Here is a 17,140-nt window from a genome sequence, read left to right as displayed (position 1 = left end):
CCAGGAGTCACTCGAAGGTAAGGCAAGGCATAGAGTAGAATAAGAGAATCATTAAGGTTGGAAAAGACCCCTAAGATCGTCAAGTCCAACTGTCAACCCAACACCACCGGGCCTCCTGAACAATGCCCTGAAGCGCCACGTCTGCATGTTTTTTGAACACCTGTGAGAACAGAGGCCCCAGGCACCCAAGGAACGCCCTGGAAAAGGCTTCTTTGGAAACCACGCATGCAAATACCTCTACCAGTACTATGGTTTTGCAGTCGTTGATGAAGGACTGGCTCTTCTGGGCCTTCTCTACCCCTAGCTATCGTACTGCTTTACCGGTAGAGGCACAGGTAGCGATGCAGGACTGCACGCAACAGCATCGCACGTGGGTATATTTCACAACAGGAACGAGCTTTAGCAACACCAGTAGTATAAAGCCTGTGAGAGTTTGGACAAGAATAATAGCTTTAATTAGAAAAGAAAATCATGTCCTTCATTTTTTGAAATGAAAATTCAATTATTTTGAATAATTGAATTTAAAAAGATCTGAATAATTATTTTAAAGAACAGACCAAGCGTAAGGGCATGAACAGACTTAATGAGCACTGTAATTACTGTGCTTAAAGAATGACTGTTCCTCAGCGAAGCTTCAGGAACGGGAGCTCCTTGGGCATCGTTTATGAGGTCGCCGCGACGAACCCTGCCTGGGATTTGACCCTTCTGAGGGAGATTAAACTTGCACCACATGTAGTGGCTGATGCCCCCGTCGGGGCAGGCACCCCACGGGGAAGGGTCCGCCCCGTGCCGCAGGCAGGCAGCCGGGGGTCGCGCTCCTCTGTACGCTCCTGCCCAAGGGACGGACCTGCGGGCAGGAGAGAGGAATCAGAACTCACCGAGCAGCACCACCTCCGACCCCGAAATTTATTTAACTACAAACACACGGCATTCGAGAGCACCAGGTCTAGGAGGAATGTGGAGCATGCACACACCCCTTGTTTGACAAAGAGGGCAGGAGCTTCAGCTACTGCTTTATTTGAATACAGACATCACCCCAAAAAACAACAGGAACAACTCTACTCCAGAATTACAATGGTAATGACACAGAATTTACAAAAATATAAATAACCTATTCATAACCTTCCTTACAGAAAAATAATGTCAACCATAAAAAATACCATGTATCCCCCTAGGTAAACCACGACTACAGAAATTTATTTTTTTATTATTATTTTTTTTAAAAAAAGCACCAGAGTCTGCGTTATTAAGTAATCCAAAACACATAGGGCATTTCCCCCTAACACTTGCAGACTTTTCTGATAAGAGTGCCCAGCTCATTAAAACCAAGTTTTCTTCAGTATTGCCTGCTTGTGTAAGAGCATGTTCAAGGTACAATTCTTATAAACACCCTGTTCAAGAAAAGCACCCAAGGATGTACCAATTGCTTGTTCATTTTAATAGGATTTAAGTATGTGCCTATTTTTAAGTCTGTGCTTAAGAGCTTTCCAGAACAGGGCTGGACTTAAACTAATCATATAAATTCCTCTGCAAATCAGACTTCCAGGCAAAGGTAGTGTCAGAAATAATTGCTTGTAAAAAAACAAAACAAAAAAAGAATATGCTGCATAAGAGCATTTCCATTGTTCAGCCCCAGCTACAGTTTGCACAGGTGCCGAATTATTTCATTTTTTTACACTCTTTTTGAGCCATGCCAGCTTGGCATGAAGAGCTTCCGGACGCTGCAACACGAGATCCAGCGCCATGGGAATTTCCTTCCCCTACATTCCATGTATTGTCCTGAAAATACTATTAAAATGCAAAAGTCAAGTATCAAGTCCATTGGTTCCCAGCTAAAGAAATTCACCTCCCAGGGACCACCGCCATTTCTGGTGTCCAAACCGCAGTGCTATGCCCCATTTTTCAGGCTCTCATGGTTCCCCATCTACCCTGGGCTTCAGCTGGGCTTACAGCAGTCTGGCCAAAGGGGTCCCCGGGGGGGGTGAGGCAAAGGCCACCTGTAGAAGTTTTGGCCCATGTGTAAACAGCTGATTTTGTCACTGCAACTGGAAGGAGGGGGCCTGGCGCAGACACCGGTGAGAGTGGGGAGCAGCCCTTGGGTGGGAGCTGGTGGGGTGCTCCACCACTAAAAAGACCTGTCCCGCAACGCTCTCGTGCAGGGTCAAGCCCCCCAGAGCACCAACCACGGCGACTCGCACCAAGACCACATAAGAGGCTCTGGGTGGGACAGAGAACAGTTAAACCACGCTTAAAACGTGGCTAGAACCACCCGTGCCTGACGCTGCCAGCTCCTGCCAGCCCCACGCTGGGGCTCGAGGGGTAGTGCCGGCGGGGGAGCTGCGGCAAGGCACAAGCCCACCCTGCGCACTGCGTACGGCACGGCGCGAGCCCACCCTACGCGTTGTGTATGGCACAGCACGCACCCACCCCACATGCCACCTCCTCAGCCGCAAGGCAGAGGTTAAGTTTTGACCATGAATAATATTGCTCAGACAAACACCTGAAAAATAATAGTTTACCTTAAAAACTACAAAGGGAATGGGGTTGATTTCTTTAAAGGGAGGGAAAAAAAATTAAAAAATAATCCATCCAATGGGTCCAGAGCCCCGCCACTGGCACACCAGCAGAGCTGCTCGGCACCCGCGAGAGGGACAAACGCAAGGACCTGCGGCACACACATGTGACGATGCCCTCGTTGCTCATGGCTTTTAATTTAACAGCCATTCCTGCCCATGGCTCTGCTGTCCTGCCCGGCCACCTCAGCTCTGGGCGCCCTGAGGTACCACCCGCTGGTGGCATCCGTGACACACGGACACAGGGACAGGCAGGACAAGCCACGGTCCCACTTCAAAGCTGGAGCTGGTGAGTTGAGCTGCACAAATCCTCTTACTCAGATGCTGTAGGAGAATTTATCTTAATTCCCGCTGGAAGGGACTAAGTGCGTCCACAGAGGGATTAAATATTTATTCCATTTTGTATGTGATTAATCCAAACACTCTCTCCCTGCCCCAGAAAAACCTCAGATAAAAAAACCCTGACCCCAGGCCACGTTTGCTCTAGAAATGCTTTTCCTGACTGCTCCGTAACAGACAAAGCATGTAACGAGAGCCTGACTAACCCTGGCCTAAAACGGGTACAAGGTCTAATACTTCTGGGTCTGGCAGAAGGAAGAACAATAAAATGACCTTGACTTTGGAAGAAACGAACAGCAGGGGAGAGAAAGCATCACATCCAGCTGAAATTGCCCATGCCTCCCGTTATCTAACCATATCCTGAGCATGTTCAAGTCTTAACAGCATTTAATGGGGAACAGAAAAAAGAACAGCAGCTATTAATACCCGTGTGCGGGCAGGTCTGAGGAAAGGGCTGCCTTCCCAGAAGGTCGCCTGCTTTTTCCAAGTACTGTGGTCAGATAAAAGGCAAAACTTGTGAGCTGAGCTAGGGATGCCCACCGGGTGCCTGGGCGGGCAGCAGGGTAACAGTGCCGCTTGCTGGCGACGGCCGCGCCGCCAGCACAGCCAAGGACCCCGGCGACAGGAGAGAAAGCACAAAGCAGCTGCCAGAGCCAGCCCCGGCGCTGAGGAACAAAGCAATGAAGCGCCAGACCGAGTGCTGCAGGCTCGGCCCGGCCGCTGCCACCGGGGGTGGCTGGGACAACCCGGGGTGACACTTAACAGATGCCACCGAAAGGTGCCTGGCGTTGAACCGCAGGTCGTGGGGAACTGGGGGTCGCCGGCACCCGCCGCCGGCTGCTCTGCCCATGACCTCAGCAGGAACGGCATCCGCGGCCAGGCGCCGGCACCGCTGCGTTGGCCCCACGCCAGCTGGCGGCCGTGCTGGGGCAGCTCCCCGCATGCCTGGCCGCCCCCGCGCCACCTCGCCCCATGTGCAGGCACTCGCCCCCGACAGACATGCCAGACTGCAGAGAGGCGGCCAGGCGCAGCGCCCGGCTCCGGCACCGGCACCCGCTGCATCCCCTAAGCCCTGTCTGTCAGGCCGCCCACAAAATCCCATGAAATGCTCCAGAGGCTGGGGGCAGGTTCAGGAGAACACAGCCCGAACGCCTGCAGCCACCAGCCCCGGGGCACAACTCCCAAAATCAGGGGCACCCGGCGTAGGCGGGACCATTGCAAGCTCTGACAAATCCTCCAGGAAGAAAGTAAAAGCAGAAGGGTGCTCCCCTCGCTAGCAGCTGCTCCCAGAAGTGAGAAAATTAGGCCATTTTTAGGCAGGAAAAAAAGAAAAGGAAAAATATTATTTTAAAACAAGCCAGCGCTGCCGTGAGTGGCGCGGGGACGTCACCACCGACTGCGACCCAGCCGTGGTCAACCGGCTGCAGCCTCCAGCTGCCGCCCGGCGCTGGCAGAGCGCCGGCTGCTCCCTGGGGCACGGGGGGCAGCAGCCCTGCCCCTGCTGCCCTGTGTCACCGCGGCACGGTTTGCAAAGCCCCGGCGCTGGAGGCTGGCGGTCAGCAGGCGTCAGCGGTGCCGGGGCACGCGGCGGGAGCCCGGGAAGCGAGCCAGCACCCGCCCCAGGCCGGCGGCCACAGCACTGCGCTGTAACAGGGATTTGTCACCCCATGCCGGGGACCGGTCCGAGACTCCTGCAAAGAAAACTGCACCGCTTCACAAAAAGGACGTGGAGAGGGGAAGGCACCGGTGTGGCACAGGGAGACCAAAGGCTGGAGCCTGGTGCAGCAGCCACGGCCAGGTCCTCCGCTGAGGACCGTCTCTGGTGCAAAGGGGGAGGAGCAAGCAAGAAGTAAACTGGGCAAGTGGCAACCGGCACCCGGGAAAGCAGAGCACAGGCCACACGAAGGACGGGAAAGCTGGAATGGGAGGGAAGCGATGGCTGGGCCCACACTCCTGTGGGTGGCTGCCCATGGAGACTGAGCGCCCTGGCCAAGGGACCCCATGCCAGCAGTGGGGGTAGCACAGGGCTCACTGCAGAGTGAGAACAGCGTGGCGTGGGCAGCACTGAGACTGACAGCACTCCGCTGCCAGACAGGGGTGTCAACACAGCCCGAGAAAAATGGCCTCCGGAGGGGCCTGAGCAAACCCTCCCGCATGGAGGCTGGGAGGAGGCACAGCTGCAGCCTCCCAGCCCTCCCCCGAGGAGGGACGCTCCCCATCGCGTCCTTCTGTTCCGCGATGCAAAGACCATCTCCACGTATTCCCCACGTGTACACCAGAGAGATTATGTGACCACAGGACTACCAGATCCTCTCCCATACCAGTACACACAGTGCTTGGAGCTTCCTCCGTCCCTTCCCTGTCCTCTAGCGCTGGCGGCCCTGAGCTGGGCTAAGCGTGAAGTGGTCGCACAGCAGGAGCAAGGCATCGAACCGCTGGAGCCGCAGCAGAGCTTGGGCCAGCAGCGGGATGGTGACCGCCTCTCCCGAGTAGGTGAAGTGAGCGATGAGCTGCTTAAATCCAGATATTCCTCCCAGAAACTGGGGCGCAACCCCCAGCTCCAGTGCCACGTGGCTGAAGTTCTTCACACCGTTCAAGGAAGGGTCCAACAAGAAGGCAAGTGATTGCACCAGGGAATGGGGCAGCTCTGCTACCAGGAGACCTGGGGGCAGCAACACAGCAAAGCAGGGTTAGAATCCAACCTATCCAGCTAGGATAAGGATAAACAGAGCAGCCAGACTCCAGCCCCTGTTCCTGCTGAGCAGGAGAAATGCCACGCTGGCAGGGCAGGTATCTCCTCCAGCATCGCTTTCAGAGCTCAGCAACGTGGAGCTGGCTCAGTCCCAGGGAGGCTGGTAACTGTTAACAACTGGGCACCCATCCACCACCCACCCACAGACCAACGGAGGCAGCGTCACAGAAAATCTACCCTGTGAACTAGCACCAAAGGCCACAAAAGTCAGGTAAGTCCCTGAGATGACCGGCACCTCCACGTAGCTGTGGTGGGCTTCTGGAGGAGCTCCCTTCCAAGAATCTGCCTCTCTCTGCTACCCCAATACTTGGAGAACAAAGATGAGGCTGGAAAGACACTTACCCTTTGCCGTGCTGCTGATCTGTGTCACGAGGCTCTGGGCTTCATCCACCTGACAAGACAAAGGTTGGTGGCAGTCTGGTGAGAACTCAACTCCTGTCTCTGCTCCCAGGGCCGTCAGGCTCAGAGGAACGGCGCTTCTCCTTCCAGGACTACCATCCCATGGAGCCACCGACCTCCTCGGGATGCTCCAGGGCCTCCCAGCAAACTACTTCCATAAACAGGCACCTGGAGCTAAGCTGTTAAATGCATCTCTCTGCCAGGCATTTTCTGAGCCTCAGTGGTGTTAGTCACCAGGTTCATTACAAGCTCACCAGAGAGGGAGGAGGAACCAGCTCACCCCGCTGCCAGGTCAGCTTTCCAGGGAGCCAGAGGACAAGAACCACTCAAGAGCACGTCATTTAAAGATATGCTCATACATTCAATAAACTGACTCTGGTCTTCTGGGTGTTTGAAACCTCCCCAGCAGGTCACGTCTACATGGCTGATGGCCTGGTGGGTGACACATCACCAGACATCTGCCAAACCATTTTTGGTAATTACCAGTTAGTCCCAGATATTAATGATCCTCAGTCTATGTCCCTGACGCACCAGCGAGCCCAGTACCCTCTGCCCGAGCCCCGGGTGTCCGGCGGAACTTACCGGCTGCTCCCTGCTTTGGGCGGTGGGATTCGGGAAGGTGGAGGGGAGGCGCTGGGCCCCCTCCCGCCCTGCGCCACCGCTCTCTGCCGGCATCCTCTGCACCGCCCGGCTCGCCGTGTCCTCTGGCCGCTCGCCACCCACAAACTCTGCCTGGGTGGAGAACTTCTGGAGGTCCAGCTCGGTGCACTCCACCGGGGCATGCGGCCACTTGTGCTGCATCTCGGAGGCACAGGAGGAGAAGGGGGCCAGGGCCTCCGCCGTGCCTGGCTGGCCCTGCCTGAGGTCAGAGGGTGGCAGGACCCCGGCCAGGCAGCTGCCGTGGCCCGAGGCCCGGATGAGGGGCTGACTTTCCAGGAAGCTCCTGCCCAGCTGGGCTTTGGAGGCAGTGCCGACTGGCAGCAAGTCCATCTCTGGCTGGAGAGAGGGGAGCTGGAGTCCCACGGCTTCCCCGTCTGAAATGAACTGCACCGCTTCCACGGGGCCTGAAACCAGAAACAGGCACAGCTCAGCAAAGCCTGGGATCTGCCCTGGCCCCTTCCAGGGGTCTGCCAGCCCCGCTGTGACACCCATCGGCCACGGGCCTGCGGGCAGAGCTGGGAGCACCCTGCCAGAGCCCAGACCCCTGTCCTCCCCAGCACCACCACCGAGCAAAGCCACTTCTGTGCCTTTCTGCGAAGTTCTGAGTGGGGCCGATCCCTCCCTCAGTGGCGGGGAGAGCAGGAGTGGGCTGGGGGGATCAGGAGCTGCAGGGGTTGTGCACAAGCATTTCTGGTACAAGGTCCTTCAGCGTTTAAGAGAGGTCCCAAATTTCATGTTGGTGGGATTTGGGCACCGTCCAGCTCCGTCCTTCATGCCTAAGGGCATCTCAGTAGGTTGTAGGACCATGCGAGCTGGGGCCCAGCACCACCCTCCCTCCCCCCAGGGGATGAGGAAGGCAGCAGGAGCAGGTACCTTCTGCCTGCCTGTAGCAGGGGCTCAGGTTCTTCACACCCAGGCAGCAGGGACCAGACGTCTGCTCCTCACACAGGAATCTGCCGGGCACCGCCGTGGTCGGGAACATTGCTCGCTGGCCCGAGAAGTTCTGAGTCCTCAGGAAGACTTGGAGGACAGAGCAGAACCAGTCTGAGCGAAGGCTTGGCTGGCTTCCCCAGCACGTCCTCAGCCGTGCGGTATGTCTGACGGCGAGGAGCTGGGAGCCAGCAGCTCCCTGGCATGCTGCTGGATGCCAGCGTGCCCCAAACCCAGCCACCGAACCTACTGCCCTCTTCCCTCACCAGTCCTATGGTCCTGCCCCGCAAAAAAACCTCAGCCTGCCCCGAGAAACCCCAGGGAGAGAGGATCACCAGTTCTGACTGTGAAACGGCATCCTCCTCCTACTCATTATGGCACTAAGGAGGAGGGGGGCTGCTCCGCGTCTTTGAGCAGGCAAAGCACAAGAGAGGTCCTGCAGATACAAAAAGCAGGATGAGGTGTTTATTCTGAATGAGCAGAGGAACGTTTGGGTCACTGTATGCTTTAAGAGCAGCAATGCTAGGGACGACGCTCTACACAGTGAGGAGGCAGCCATGGGCACGTACGAACAGCAAAGGGAGAAGGAAGAGAAGCACTGCGGGCATCGACTCACCTCGCTGGCACTGGCTCTTCCAAAACCGCTTGCAATAGATGATGGAGAGCGCCAGGAGCACCAGTACGATGATGACCAGGGCACTGCTGGTCAGCGCAAGAAGGGCTGTGTCCTGCGGCGGTACGGTTGGGACAGCTACCTTCACCAGGTTTGTTCTGGATCGACCTACAAACACACCAGCCACAAAATGCTGGAGCCTAACCCCAAGGCTTGGGCCACCCCCTCCCTCTTCACATGCAACAACCATGCCTCCTCCAGCAGGTCGCGGGACAGCGGCTTGCGCTGTGAGCGAAAGGACGGTGCGCATCTGAGCGCGTGCCTTTGACGCAGTCACGTCTTGGCGTGTGCCATGAATCTGCTCTGCCGTGTCCTTGCGACCCCCCCAGCCCAGAGCACCTCACCCCCGCCGCCAGCGAGGGACAGCACGTACACTGAGGCTCGGAGGAGGGCGTCTGCTTCGTGCAAGGGATGCACTCCCAGTCCAGCTGCCCGCCGATCCGCGCCTTGCGGTAAAACCTGCCAACAGAGCAGAGTGTCTCAGCAGCGCACGGCCCCCGCCAGCCCAGCTCTGGAGAGGCAGGCAGCTTGTCCGCCCTGCTGCAGCCCGGGGAGAGCCAACCCCACCGTGCTCCTGCCCCGGCAGGCTGGGACCCCCCGGGGCAGCAGGTCTCCCCGTTGCTGGCTGAAGCCGTACCCGCAGCTACTGCTTCACGTCTTTCGGTACTTTGGCCAAGGAGCGGCATCACTTGAACCGCCTCCCCCCTGCCCCGCGTCGGCTAAAGCGGGCGATAGTGCCACATAGCTCCACGAAGCCACAGAAACACTCCAGCCTACAACTGCGTCTGGGAAGAGGCTCATAAACCAGAGCCCTGACTCGTTCCTCTGTCCCAAGTCCTACTGCTTGCCAGCATGTGGTCTGCACCCCTTGGGCATTTTGCAGGCTGGTCGTACACAGCAGTCTTCATTTCAGCAACTCCTTAAACCAATCACCCAAGGCACCATCTCTCTTCCTCTTTGGGGACAACCAATCGTAGTGGTCTCAGCCACTCATCTTCCAGGGCTTCCTGGTGTCCACAGGAACAACTCCGGCCCACAAGGAGTTTTCTTCCACTGCTCATTCACGGGAGCCTTCAGGTTCTCCTATCGGGGGCTACAAGTGGGCCATCAGATGGGTCTGATTTACATGTCATCAGCAGTGTCCTCAAAGAGGCATCTCCTACATCCCATGTTCTGGGTAGCCTGAGATAAAGGTCCCTCTGCCCATCCCCTCCCTGCACGCTCCCAGCTGCGACCCCCACAGCTCCGCCCGAGCCAGGATCCAGCCCCACTCACCCCGGCAGGCATTCCCCACAGACCGCATTGGTCGTCGCTGTGCAGTTGGACTTCTGGATGCGGTTGATGAGGGTGCAGGACAGGCAGGGCTTGCAGCCGTGATGCCCCCAGCTGTCCTTAAACTTCCTAGGAGGGCAGGCAACGCACTGCGCATCCCCCCCGCCATCGTCGCCACAGTCCTGCAAGACACGAGGTTGGGCGTACGGCTGCGGTGAGGAGCCACTTCAGGTCCCAGAGCAGTACTGAGGGGAACGGCATCCGTTCTTCGGGGGCAAAGGGTGGAGGGGTTCCCGCTTATGGGAAGGGTCCTCAGAGCCAGGCTGAGAGCAGATGCCACCAGAGCAACTCGGATGGAGACGTGTGGGGAAGCCGTTCGCTGCCCAGCTGGGCCCGCTGGCCGTGTTTGCGGAGGAGGAAAGCTCCGGCAGCAACATGCCCCGGGAGGTGCTCAGGCGGGAAGCGCCAATCCCACCACCAAGGCTGGGCCGGACCCTCCTGCAGCTATGTCCTGCTCGCACCCACCCAGCGTGCGGCCTGGCCAGGCAGCGCGGCTTCACCCGGCACTACGGACCTGGGGGCAGTTCGATTTTCATCAGCGAAGAGGAAAGAGGGCACCCCAAGCAGCCACCTGAAGTCCCTTCCCACCTCTTACTTCCATCGTCTCACCCTCCCTATCCAAGGTGAGGGAAACTGTTCACCATCCCTTCCCACCGAGTCCCAGCTCTTCCCAACATGCTGGGACCTAAGATTATCCTTCTGAAGGAAGTCCGGCAGAGGATTCCCGAGCACTGTAAAAGCCTCGGTGCCAGATGACTCCTGGTCCTTACAGAGCACCCGATTTACCTTGGAAAGCTCCTGCCCGGGCATGCAGCTTCTGCAGGGGGGGCGTGTCCCATGCTCGCCCAGGTACTTGTTCTCTTGGTAGTCCATTGGGGCCAGGAGCCTGGGGAGGAGAGGAAGAGAAGGCAGAGGGGTCACAGCCAGCCCCGACACTTTTAAGATGAGCAGCGTGCCCTTTTCTGGGCAGGAGTTTCTGCTCTGGCCAGGACGGCAGTCTGCACGCCTTTCGCATCACGGATGTCACTGTGGCAGGCGGCGGCGGCTGCCTGCTCCCACGGCAGGGTGGGCTGCTCCGGCAGCTCAGGAAGGGATTCCCAGCCAGGCTGGGCACGAGCCGTCTGGTTCTGCTGCCACATCGCAGACTTCACAAGGCAGCAAATTAAATTTCGCTACTGGAATTAAGGCGAACCCACTGATTGCTCGGGCCACTGATTCGCAGGAGGCCAGTGGACTTTGCCAGCCCTGCCTGCAGGTCTGGGCACCCCAGACACGGTAGAGAGCTCAGCCCCAGCAAAGTCCCCCTTCGGGACCCAGCAGCCCAGCTCCAGCCAGTGCAGCTGCGTCGGTCTGACACGGCCAAATGCCGGTGGCCGTCCCTGTCCCGGCAGAACAGGACACGCAGCTGCAGCCCCGCTGCGCCGCCCTGGAGCCGTGCAGGCTGCCCAAGCTCTTGCTCCGCGCCTGTACTGGGCTCCGTGTGGGCTCGCTTGCAGACATCTCAGAGGACCAGCAGAACAAGAACCCAGCTCCCTCAAAAACACCACCCAGAGCCTTCCCAAGGTGAATTAATGGCTCAGCTGAAGTTAACGGCAGAATTTCCCCAGCCCCAGTGGAGCCACCTTGCACCTTCAGCGAGGGTGTCTCACAGGGGAACACGGGACCGGCATCTCGCCAAGAACAAGCAACTCAGACCAAAGCTACAAAACTCAGCAACTTCTTTGGCGTTTTGGGGCTGCCTGTTCATTTCTGCGTATTCTAGATGGGTTCTGACTGTGATGCCAGAAACAGAATAAAATCCACCCCTACTAGACCAATCTTCGTTTTGCTTTCCCCATAACCTTCTGCAGCAAATCAGGCGAGAAATAGTGGTCAACCAGCCTTGGGAACAAAACTCATTAACTTCTGAACACCTACCAGGAATAGGAAACACCTGAAAATGCTCTTTTGTAGATCACCTCCCTGAGCAGCCTGAACCACCCAGGGAAAACCTGGCACTTCAACCAGAGCCGTCCTGCTCCACAGCCTCGGGAGGAGGGAAGGCTCGGCCAGGAGTCCCCTGCAAGGCTCCAGCAGCAGAGCGGGGAGCGGATGGCAGGGCTGAGCACCCCCCAGCCCCTCCCGCCACAGCCCCCAACCCCTCCCATCCATACCGTTCCCGGGCACTGAACACAGCGTCCCACAGCAGCATTCCTCCACAGGCTTTTTCTGCGCTCCTCTGCTTAATCCCCCACCACTCCCTTGCTGCTGCCTTTTGGAAGCGGACACTTGGACAGGCTCCCCAGGCTCTGAACGACCGAGATTCATTCGAGATGAAGTCTGCCCTGGACGAGCATAGAAAGTGAGTCACCCCTCGCCGCAGCTCCCGCACACGGCCCTGCCTTGTTAGCTGTTACAAGGAAAGGCAGCGCAAGCCAGCAAGGATTGGTGATGAGAAGCTAAGAGAGCTAAATTTATCTTGCAAACATCTCGGGAGGGGCATGATCACAGCCTATAAATAGCGTAAAGGTTACTGACACTATCGAATAAATAAAGGAGATTTGTCACCATCTCAGAAGGTGGCAAAGAGGGAGCTAGGTGCCAGCGCCCAGGGAGCAGCACAGGGTTTAGCGCTGGGGTTCAGCTCCAGTACCTCCGATGTAATACAAGAAAGAAGTACTGGTGGGAAAAAGAAAAAAAACCACTCCAAAAACCCAAACCAGCAGTCTTTTTGGCAAAACGGTCCCGCAAACACAAGGTGACCACTTCCTCTCGTACATTTATGGACTATTCTGCGCTTCAGACGGGTCGGCAGCTGGGGTACATCCCTCGCAGCCTCTTCCCCCAGAAGAGGCGCAGCTTAAACTAGTTTCCCAAATACAGAAAGTTACACAGGCAAAAGGAATCCTGTGCCAGGGCAGCTCCACGCACAAGGACGTCTGCCAGCATGACGGGATTGCTCCGGGATGGTGGGGGAAGCAGCACACCGCAACCGTGCCAGCAAAACTATTAAGCGTAGAGCAGGCCTGCTATTTCTCAAGCCACGATTTAACGATACATGGAATGAACGCTTTGTTGAATTTCTGGCGTGAAATTCAAAGCTGTGGGATTTTTTTATTTTTTCACTTATTATTTTAACCATACCAGAACCAAGACATTTAATCTGTAAGTGGAGCATACATCCAAACCACATAGCGCTGCCCTGGTAAAGCAGCAATTTCTGATAGTCTAATAAGCCACTAAAACAACTGGTCCTAATTAGCCAAAAGTAAAAAGCAAAAACAAACAACAAAACCCTCCCACCTCTTTGGAAACTACAGGGGATCTCAAGGCGACTGCCAGAGCAACAGATTTTACTTGCCAAAGAGGAACATAAACATGACACAGTATCAATGCACTCATAAGTTGGAGGGAAGCAAAATGTACTACCATCCTTTTGAGATGCATGAAATCTTCTAACTTAAAAACACCATAATTTGGTAAAGGACTCTTTTATTGTCTAATGGGACAACTTGCCTGCGCAAGGCGAGCAGAGCGTGCTCCCCGCTGCGTTATCACTCAAGGCAGCAAAAACATGAGCTGCTGAATGAGTTTCACTGCATGAGATAAAAGGCATTTCAGCAAAGCTACAGTGCAAGTTGCGGCTCAGTCATTTTCTTTTAAAAAATATCAGGCTATCTGGGAATCTGAACGATTTCTAAGTTTGTTTTGTGCCCACCGACCTTCAGGGGCTCCTCGGGCACCTGCACGCAGCGGCGGCTCTCCTGCGTCACCGCGCGAGACAGCAGGATGTCACGGGGGGCTTCTGCTCTGCTGCACGACAGACTAGCACAGCCAGGCAGCAACCGCGGCTCCGGTGAGGTACTTGTATATATTGGAACACAAAACTAGAGCGCTGAAATCCTAAATAAGAACTGCGAGGGAAAAGGAGGGGGGAAAAATGAAATGTTATCTGGAAAATATTACTGCATGCCTTGCACATGGCAGTGTCTAGTCCCAGTCTCTTGCTCAGTCATTCCTCTGCCCCCGCTCGTTAGTCTGCACTCGTTTTGTCCGGACAGCATCTCTCTGTGCCTCCCTGCACTACAAACGGTGCTGGGAGGGGCTCCGCATCCCCTGAAGGATGCCTTCTAGACGAAGGACTGCTCAGGGAAGCAAAAATAGGGGAAAAAAGGCTGAATCTTTCCACGTGGCTTGGAAATCAGCAGGTTTTCCAATATATCTGGAAACTCCACTCACAAGATTGTCCAGTAATTGTTTAATTTGGAGTGGCTGGGAACGTATGTTTGCTGTAGGTGAAAACAGCCCACAGCGCATCACACCTGGCTTTGCCGCGGTTCCCGTTCAGCTTTGCAGAGCGCCCCAGGCACCCACCCCGCCACAGGTTTACCCCTGCCCCGAGGACGGGCTGCGCCCGGGGCCATGGCCATGGGGAGTGGCGGGTGCCCCCGGAGCAGGAGCCAGGCTGCGAATGGAGCCCAGGGTCCTGGGGGAACACGACATCCCTCCGGTATGCGGAGGACTTCAGTCCCAGGGCACCCTGGGCTCTGTTCCTATATTCATGGCAGAGAGGACTGATAAATAATTATAGTTTGGGACCATAACTACTGATTTTTGTCAGGTCCTGCCTGTCCGCCTTGGGCATCAACACTATGCCTTATTGCATGTCGCAGCTAAGACTTCCAAAATTCCTATCAACTTCTATAAAACCTTGGGTTTCTACCTGGGTTTTGCCCCACACCTTACTTTTTGGTGATTGTCCCTGTCTTGCTTGCAACACTAATTCAGTCTCTTTGGAGGCCTGTTTTTTCCGTCAATTCTTAACACCATCATTAATAAACTCGCACAGATTACACTGAGAGAAGCACCATATAATTTGAATAATTATTGCTACGAGTAAAAGAATTTGCCGTCAGCGCTTACCCCGAACCACCCAAACGTGCCCTCGGAAGTTCCCGACACCTTTCGAGGGGTGAATATACCCTTCCACGCCGGCGCCCCGGTGGCCGCCCCCGCGCTTACAGAGCTCCCGCCGCCGCCTCCGCGCATCCCGCGTGGGGGGGAAGGGCGACCCACGCCCCGCGCGTCACGCCTGCGGACCCGAGGCCGGCCACGGCTTATTCGTGACTTAAACCATCCAGCGAGGCTGGCGGCGGGCGGCGAGACGCGGGTGCGGCGCGGCGTGCGCGATGCGTGTGGCGGCTGCCGCCCACGCGGGGGCCGCCCGGCCGCGGGTCCCCACCTGCCGTGCTGCGCGGCCCGGCAAGCCCTGGCTCGCCCGCCGCCTCCCACGGCCCGCCACGCGTGAAGCCCGGCCGCTGCCCGACCCACGCGGGACGCGGCCCCGGCGCGGCCGGCCCCGCCGGCGCCCCCCGCCGCCCGGCCGCGGGAAGGCGGGCAGCGCGCCGGGATGTGCCCGGGCACGTCTCGGCGAGGGGCTCCCGGACCCGCGGCGGCATCGGCGCCCCGCATCGCCCCGCCCGGGCGCCCCCGGCCCCGCATCCTCCGCCGGAACATCCCCGGCCCCGCACACCCCCCGGCTCCCGCAACCCGGTGCCTGCCGGGGCCGGCTGCAGCCCGTGAGTACCGCTGCCGCTGTCCTCCCGGGCGCGGGACCCGCCGCGGCCCCTGCCGGTCCCCACGACCCCCGCAACAGCCTCCGCCCGGCGGTGACACCGGCACCGGGGCGGGTCGGGGACCGCCGCCGCGGGTGGGCCGGGGAGACGGCGGGACGCGGGGGGGGGGGGGGGGCGGGGAGGACAGGGACGGGACACGCCGACCCCGCGGTTTACCTGTGTCCCGGCGCCGGCGGGACGGGGCGGTGCGGGACCGGTGCGGGACCGGGACCGACGCCGTGAGATCCCGCGTGGAGCGAAGCACTGCGCGCCCCGGGCAGCGCCGACCCACCCTCCCCCCACCCCGCCGCCTCCCATTGGCGGGGGCCGCCCCCTGGGCGGGGCTATGCAAACGAGCGGTCCTTGCGGGGGCGCCTGGGCGCGCCGCCGAGCACCGGGAGCCGCGGGAGCCCCGGTGTTAACCGGCCGCCATGTGGACAACGAGGAAACCCCCGCCCATTCGTGTTCGTGCGGGCTCGACAGCCCCCGGTGGCAGCGGAGTGCGTCTGTGGGGCGGGGAGGGCAGCGAGAGCCCCAGGCGAGGAGCTTGTTCCCCAAGACCTGGATTTGTTCGGCATCTCGGCTACAGGCTTGCAGGGGTCAGAAGAGCCCCTGCCCAGCCACCCCTCCCCATGAGTGGGAGCGAGTACACGTGATAAACGGGAACATTCACCCATTCTGATGAAATTTCATTGATTTTTGACTGTGGCTTTGCCACGCCGTGCGCATGTACTGCGTGCGTGGGCAGGCAAGCGCTGGGGCGGCACGGGATGACCGTGGCCAGGGGCTTCTCCCACGCTCAGAATTAAACTTCTAACAGCACATTTGGCATGACTCATTGCTCGAATCGTTGGGGCTGTTCAGGGGTGTCATCCTGGAAGAATCCCAGGGTTATTGTGCAAAAGGGTTAGTCCACCTCAGTGTTTACAAAATGGCCATGTGGAATCTAACCTTGTGCAGAAGGGAGTTTATTTCCCAGTAGTACTGATCTTGGTACTCTCTCTTCAGTTCAGTGTGCCTCCAAACTAGTTAGCTCTTAGTTTTGATCTGCCAGGCCCATTGCAAAACCTCGCTGCCTTCCCAAGCTTTCGGACATGGAGGGCAGGCAGAGTTGGTGCTGCTTATTTTGGTGGCTTGGGCAGCAGCTCTCAGTAGTTGCACGAGGATGTGTACCTGAACTGTGGCGTATTTTGGGCCATTCTCCCCACTTCTCTCTCTTTTTTTTTCAAAATTCAAGCAATCTCTCTCCTTTGAGAGAGACTTTTGAGAAGTCTGCAAGTTCCCCACCATCATGGTGTAACAGCTTCTATGGAAGCCAGACTGCCAGATTGGAATAACTGGAAGGATTTTATATGAAATTCAATTAAGCCATCAACTTCCTCTCTGTTTTCTCACTAAATCTGATTTTTCACAGCTCAGTGCTTCAGCCAGGTTAATGATGCAACCTCCACAGGAAAAAAGCTCAACAGGAGCTGTTCTGCAGGGGGATAAGTATGACCTCATCTTCCATATGGGGCAGTTTTCCTCATGTGGGTCCGTGCCTAACGCAACTGGCCTGCACCGAAAGGCCGCTGCCCCTCTCGCATCGCGCAGGCGGCAGCATGCAAGCGGCCGGCACTGGCGGCGGGGCTGCCTTGCACCGGGGCACTGAGGCAGGCGGGACAGTCACGGGCACGAACGCCAGCTTTTGGGCTTTGGAAGGCTGATGCAAGAGTTGTTTAACTGAGCAAAATTACACCAGCAGAGGTCACCTGCAGGATTGTTTTCCGCTGAAGAGCTGATTGAATCAAGGTGAAAGATGTGCCATAGAGCATCCTGCACACCTCGCTGCTGGCTGCGGGCAGTTATCTGCAGCGCTGCCCCGAGCCCATGCAGTTTGTGGTGGTCC

The 17,140-nt window shown here is 57.5% G+C and overlaps 1 protein-coding gene across 3 annotated transcripts; it reads right to left on the bottom strand.

The window, feature by feature from the left end:
- Positions 1-436: 436 nt before the first annotated feature.
- Positions 437-15,508, bottom strand: EDA2R (ectodysplasin A2 receptor). Of its 3 annotated transcripts, none has more exons than XM_075106518.1 (10): positions 15,430-15,508; positions 10,445-10,544; positions 9,602-9,780; positions 8,700-8,785; positions 8,270-8,434; positions 7,597-7,743; positions 6,646-7,127; positions 6,007-6,055; positions 5,234-5,574; positions 437-847 (listed from the first exon to the last, which is right to left on the bottom strand). In XM_075106518.1, exons 2-9 carry the CDS (start codon positions 10,529-10,531, stop codon positions 5,279-5,281), a joined length of 1,491 nt encoding a protein of 496 aa, XP_074962619.1. In that variant the 5' UTR covers positions 10,532-10,544; positions 15,430-15,508; the 3' UTR covers positions 437-847; positions 5,234-5,278. The 3 variants fall into 3 exon arrangements, with proteins under 3 accessions (XP_074962619.1, XP_074962617.1, XP_074962618.1); XM_075106516.1 differs by lacking the exon at positions 15,430-15,508 and adding an exon at positions 11,812-11,890; XM_075106517.1 differs by lacking the exon at positions 15,430-15,508 and adding an exon at positions 11,812-11,890 and having other exon boundaries at positions 5,244-5,574.
- Positions 15,509-17,140: the final 1,632 nt, after the last annotated feature.

Source organism: Phalacrocorax aristotelis, chromosome 11, assembly GCF_949628215.1.
Source record: "Phalacrocorax aristotelis chromosome 11, bGulAri2.1, whole genome shotgun sequence".
Classification (NCBI taxonomy): Eukaryota; Metazoa; Chordata; class Aves; order Suliformes; family Phalacrocoracidae; genus Phalacrocorax; species Phalacrocorax aristotelis.
Note: the sequence above shows the minus strand (reverse complement) of the source record. Positions and strands in the feature narration are given on the sequence as shown.

Bases quoted from the DNA above. Each gene is read 5' to 3' on its own strand.
- EDA2R (XM_075106516.1), bottom strand. From the start codon at position 11,849: ATGCTGCTGTGGGACGCTGTGTTCAGTGCCCGGGAACG. The intron at 10,545-11,811 runs GTATGGATGGGA...TCTCCTCCCCAG, and splicing joins GTGTTCAGTGCCCGGGAACG to GCTCCTGGCCCCAATGGACT. The intron at 8,435-8,699 runs GTACGTGCTGTC...GTGTGTTTGTAG, and splicing joins GCCCTCCTCCGAGCCTCAGT to GTCGATCCAGAACAAACCTG.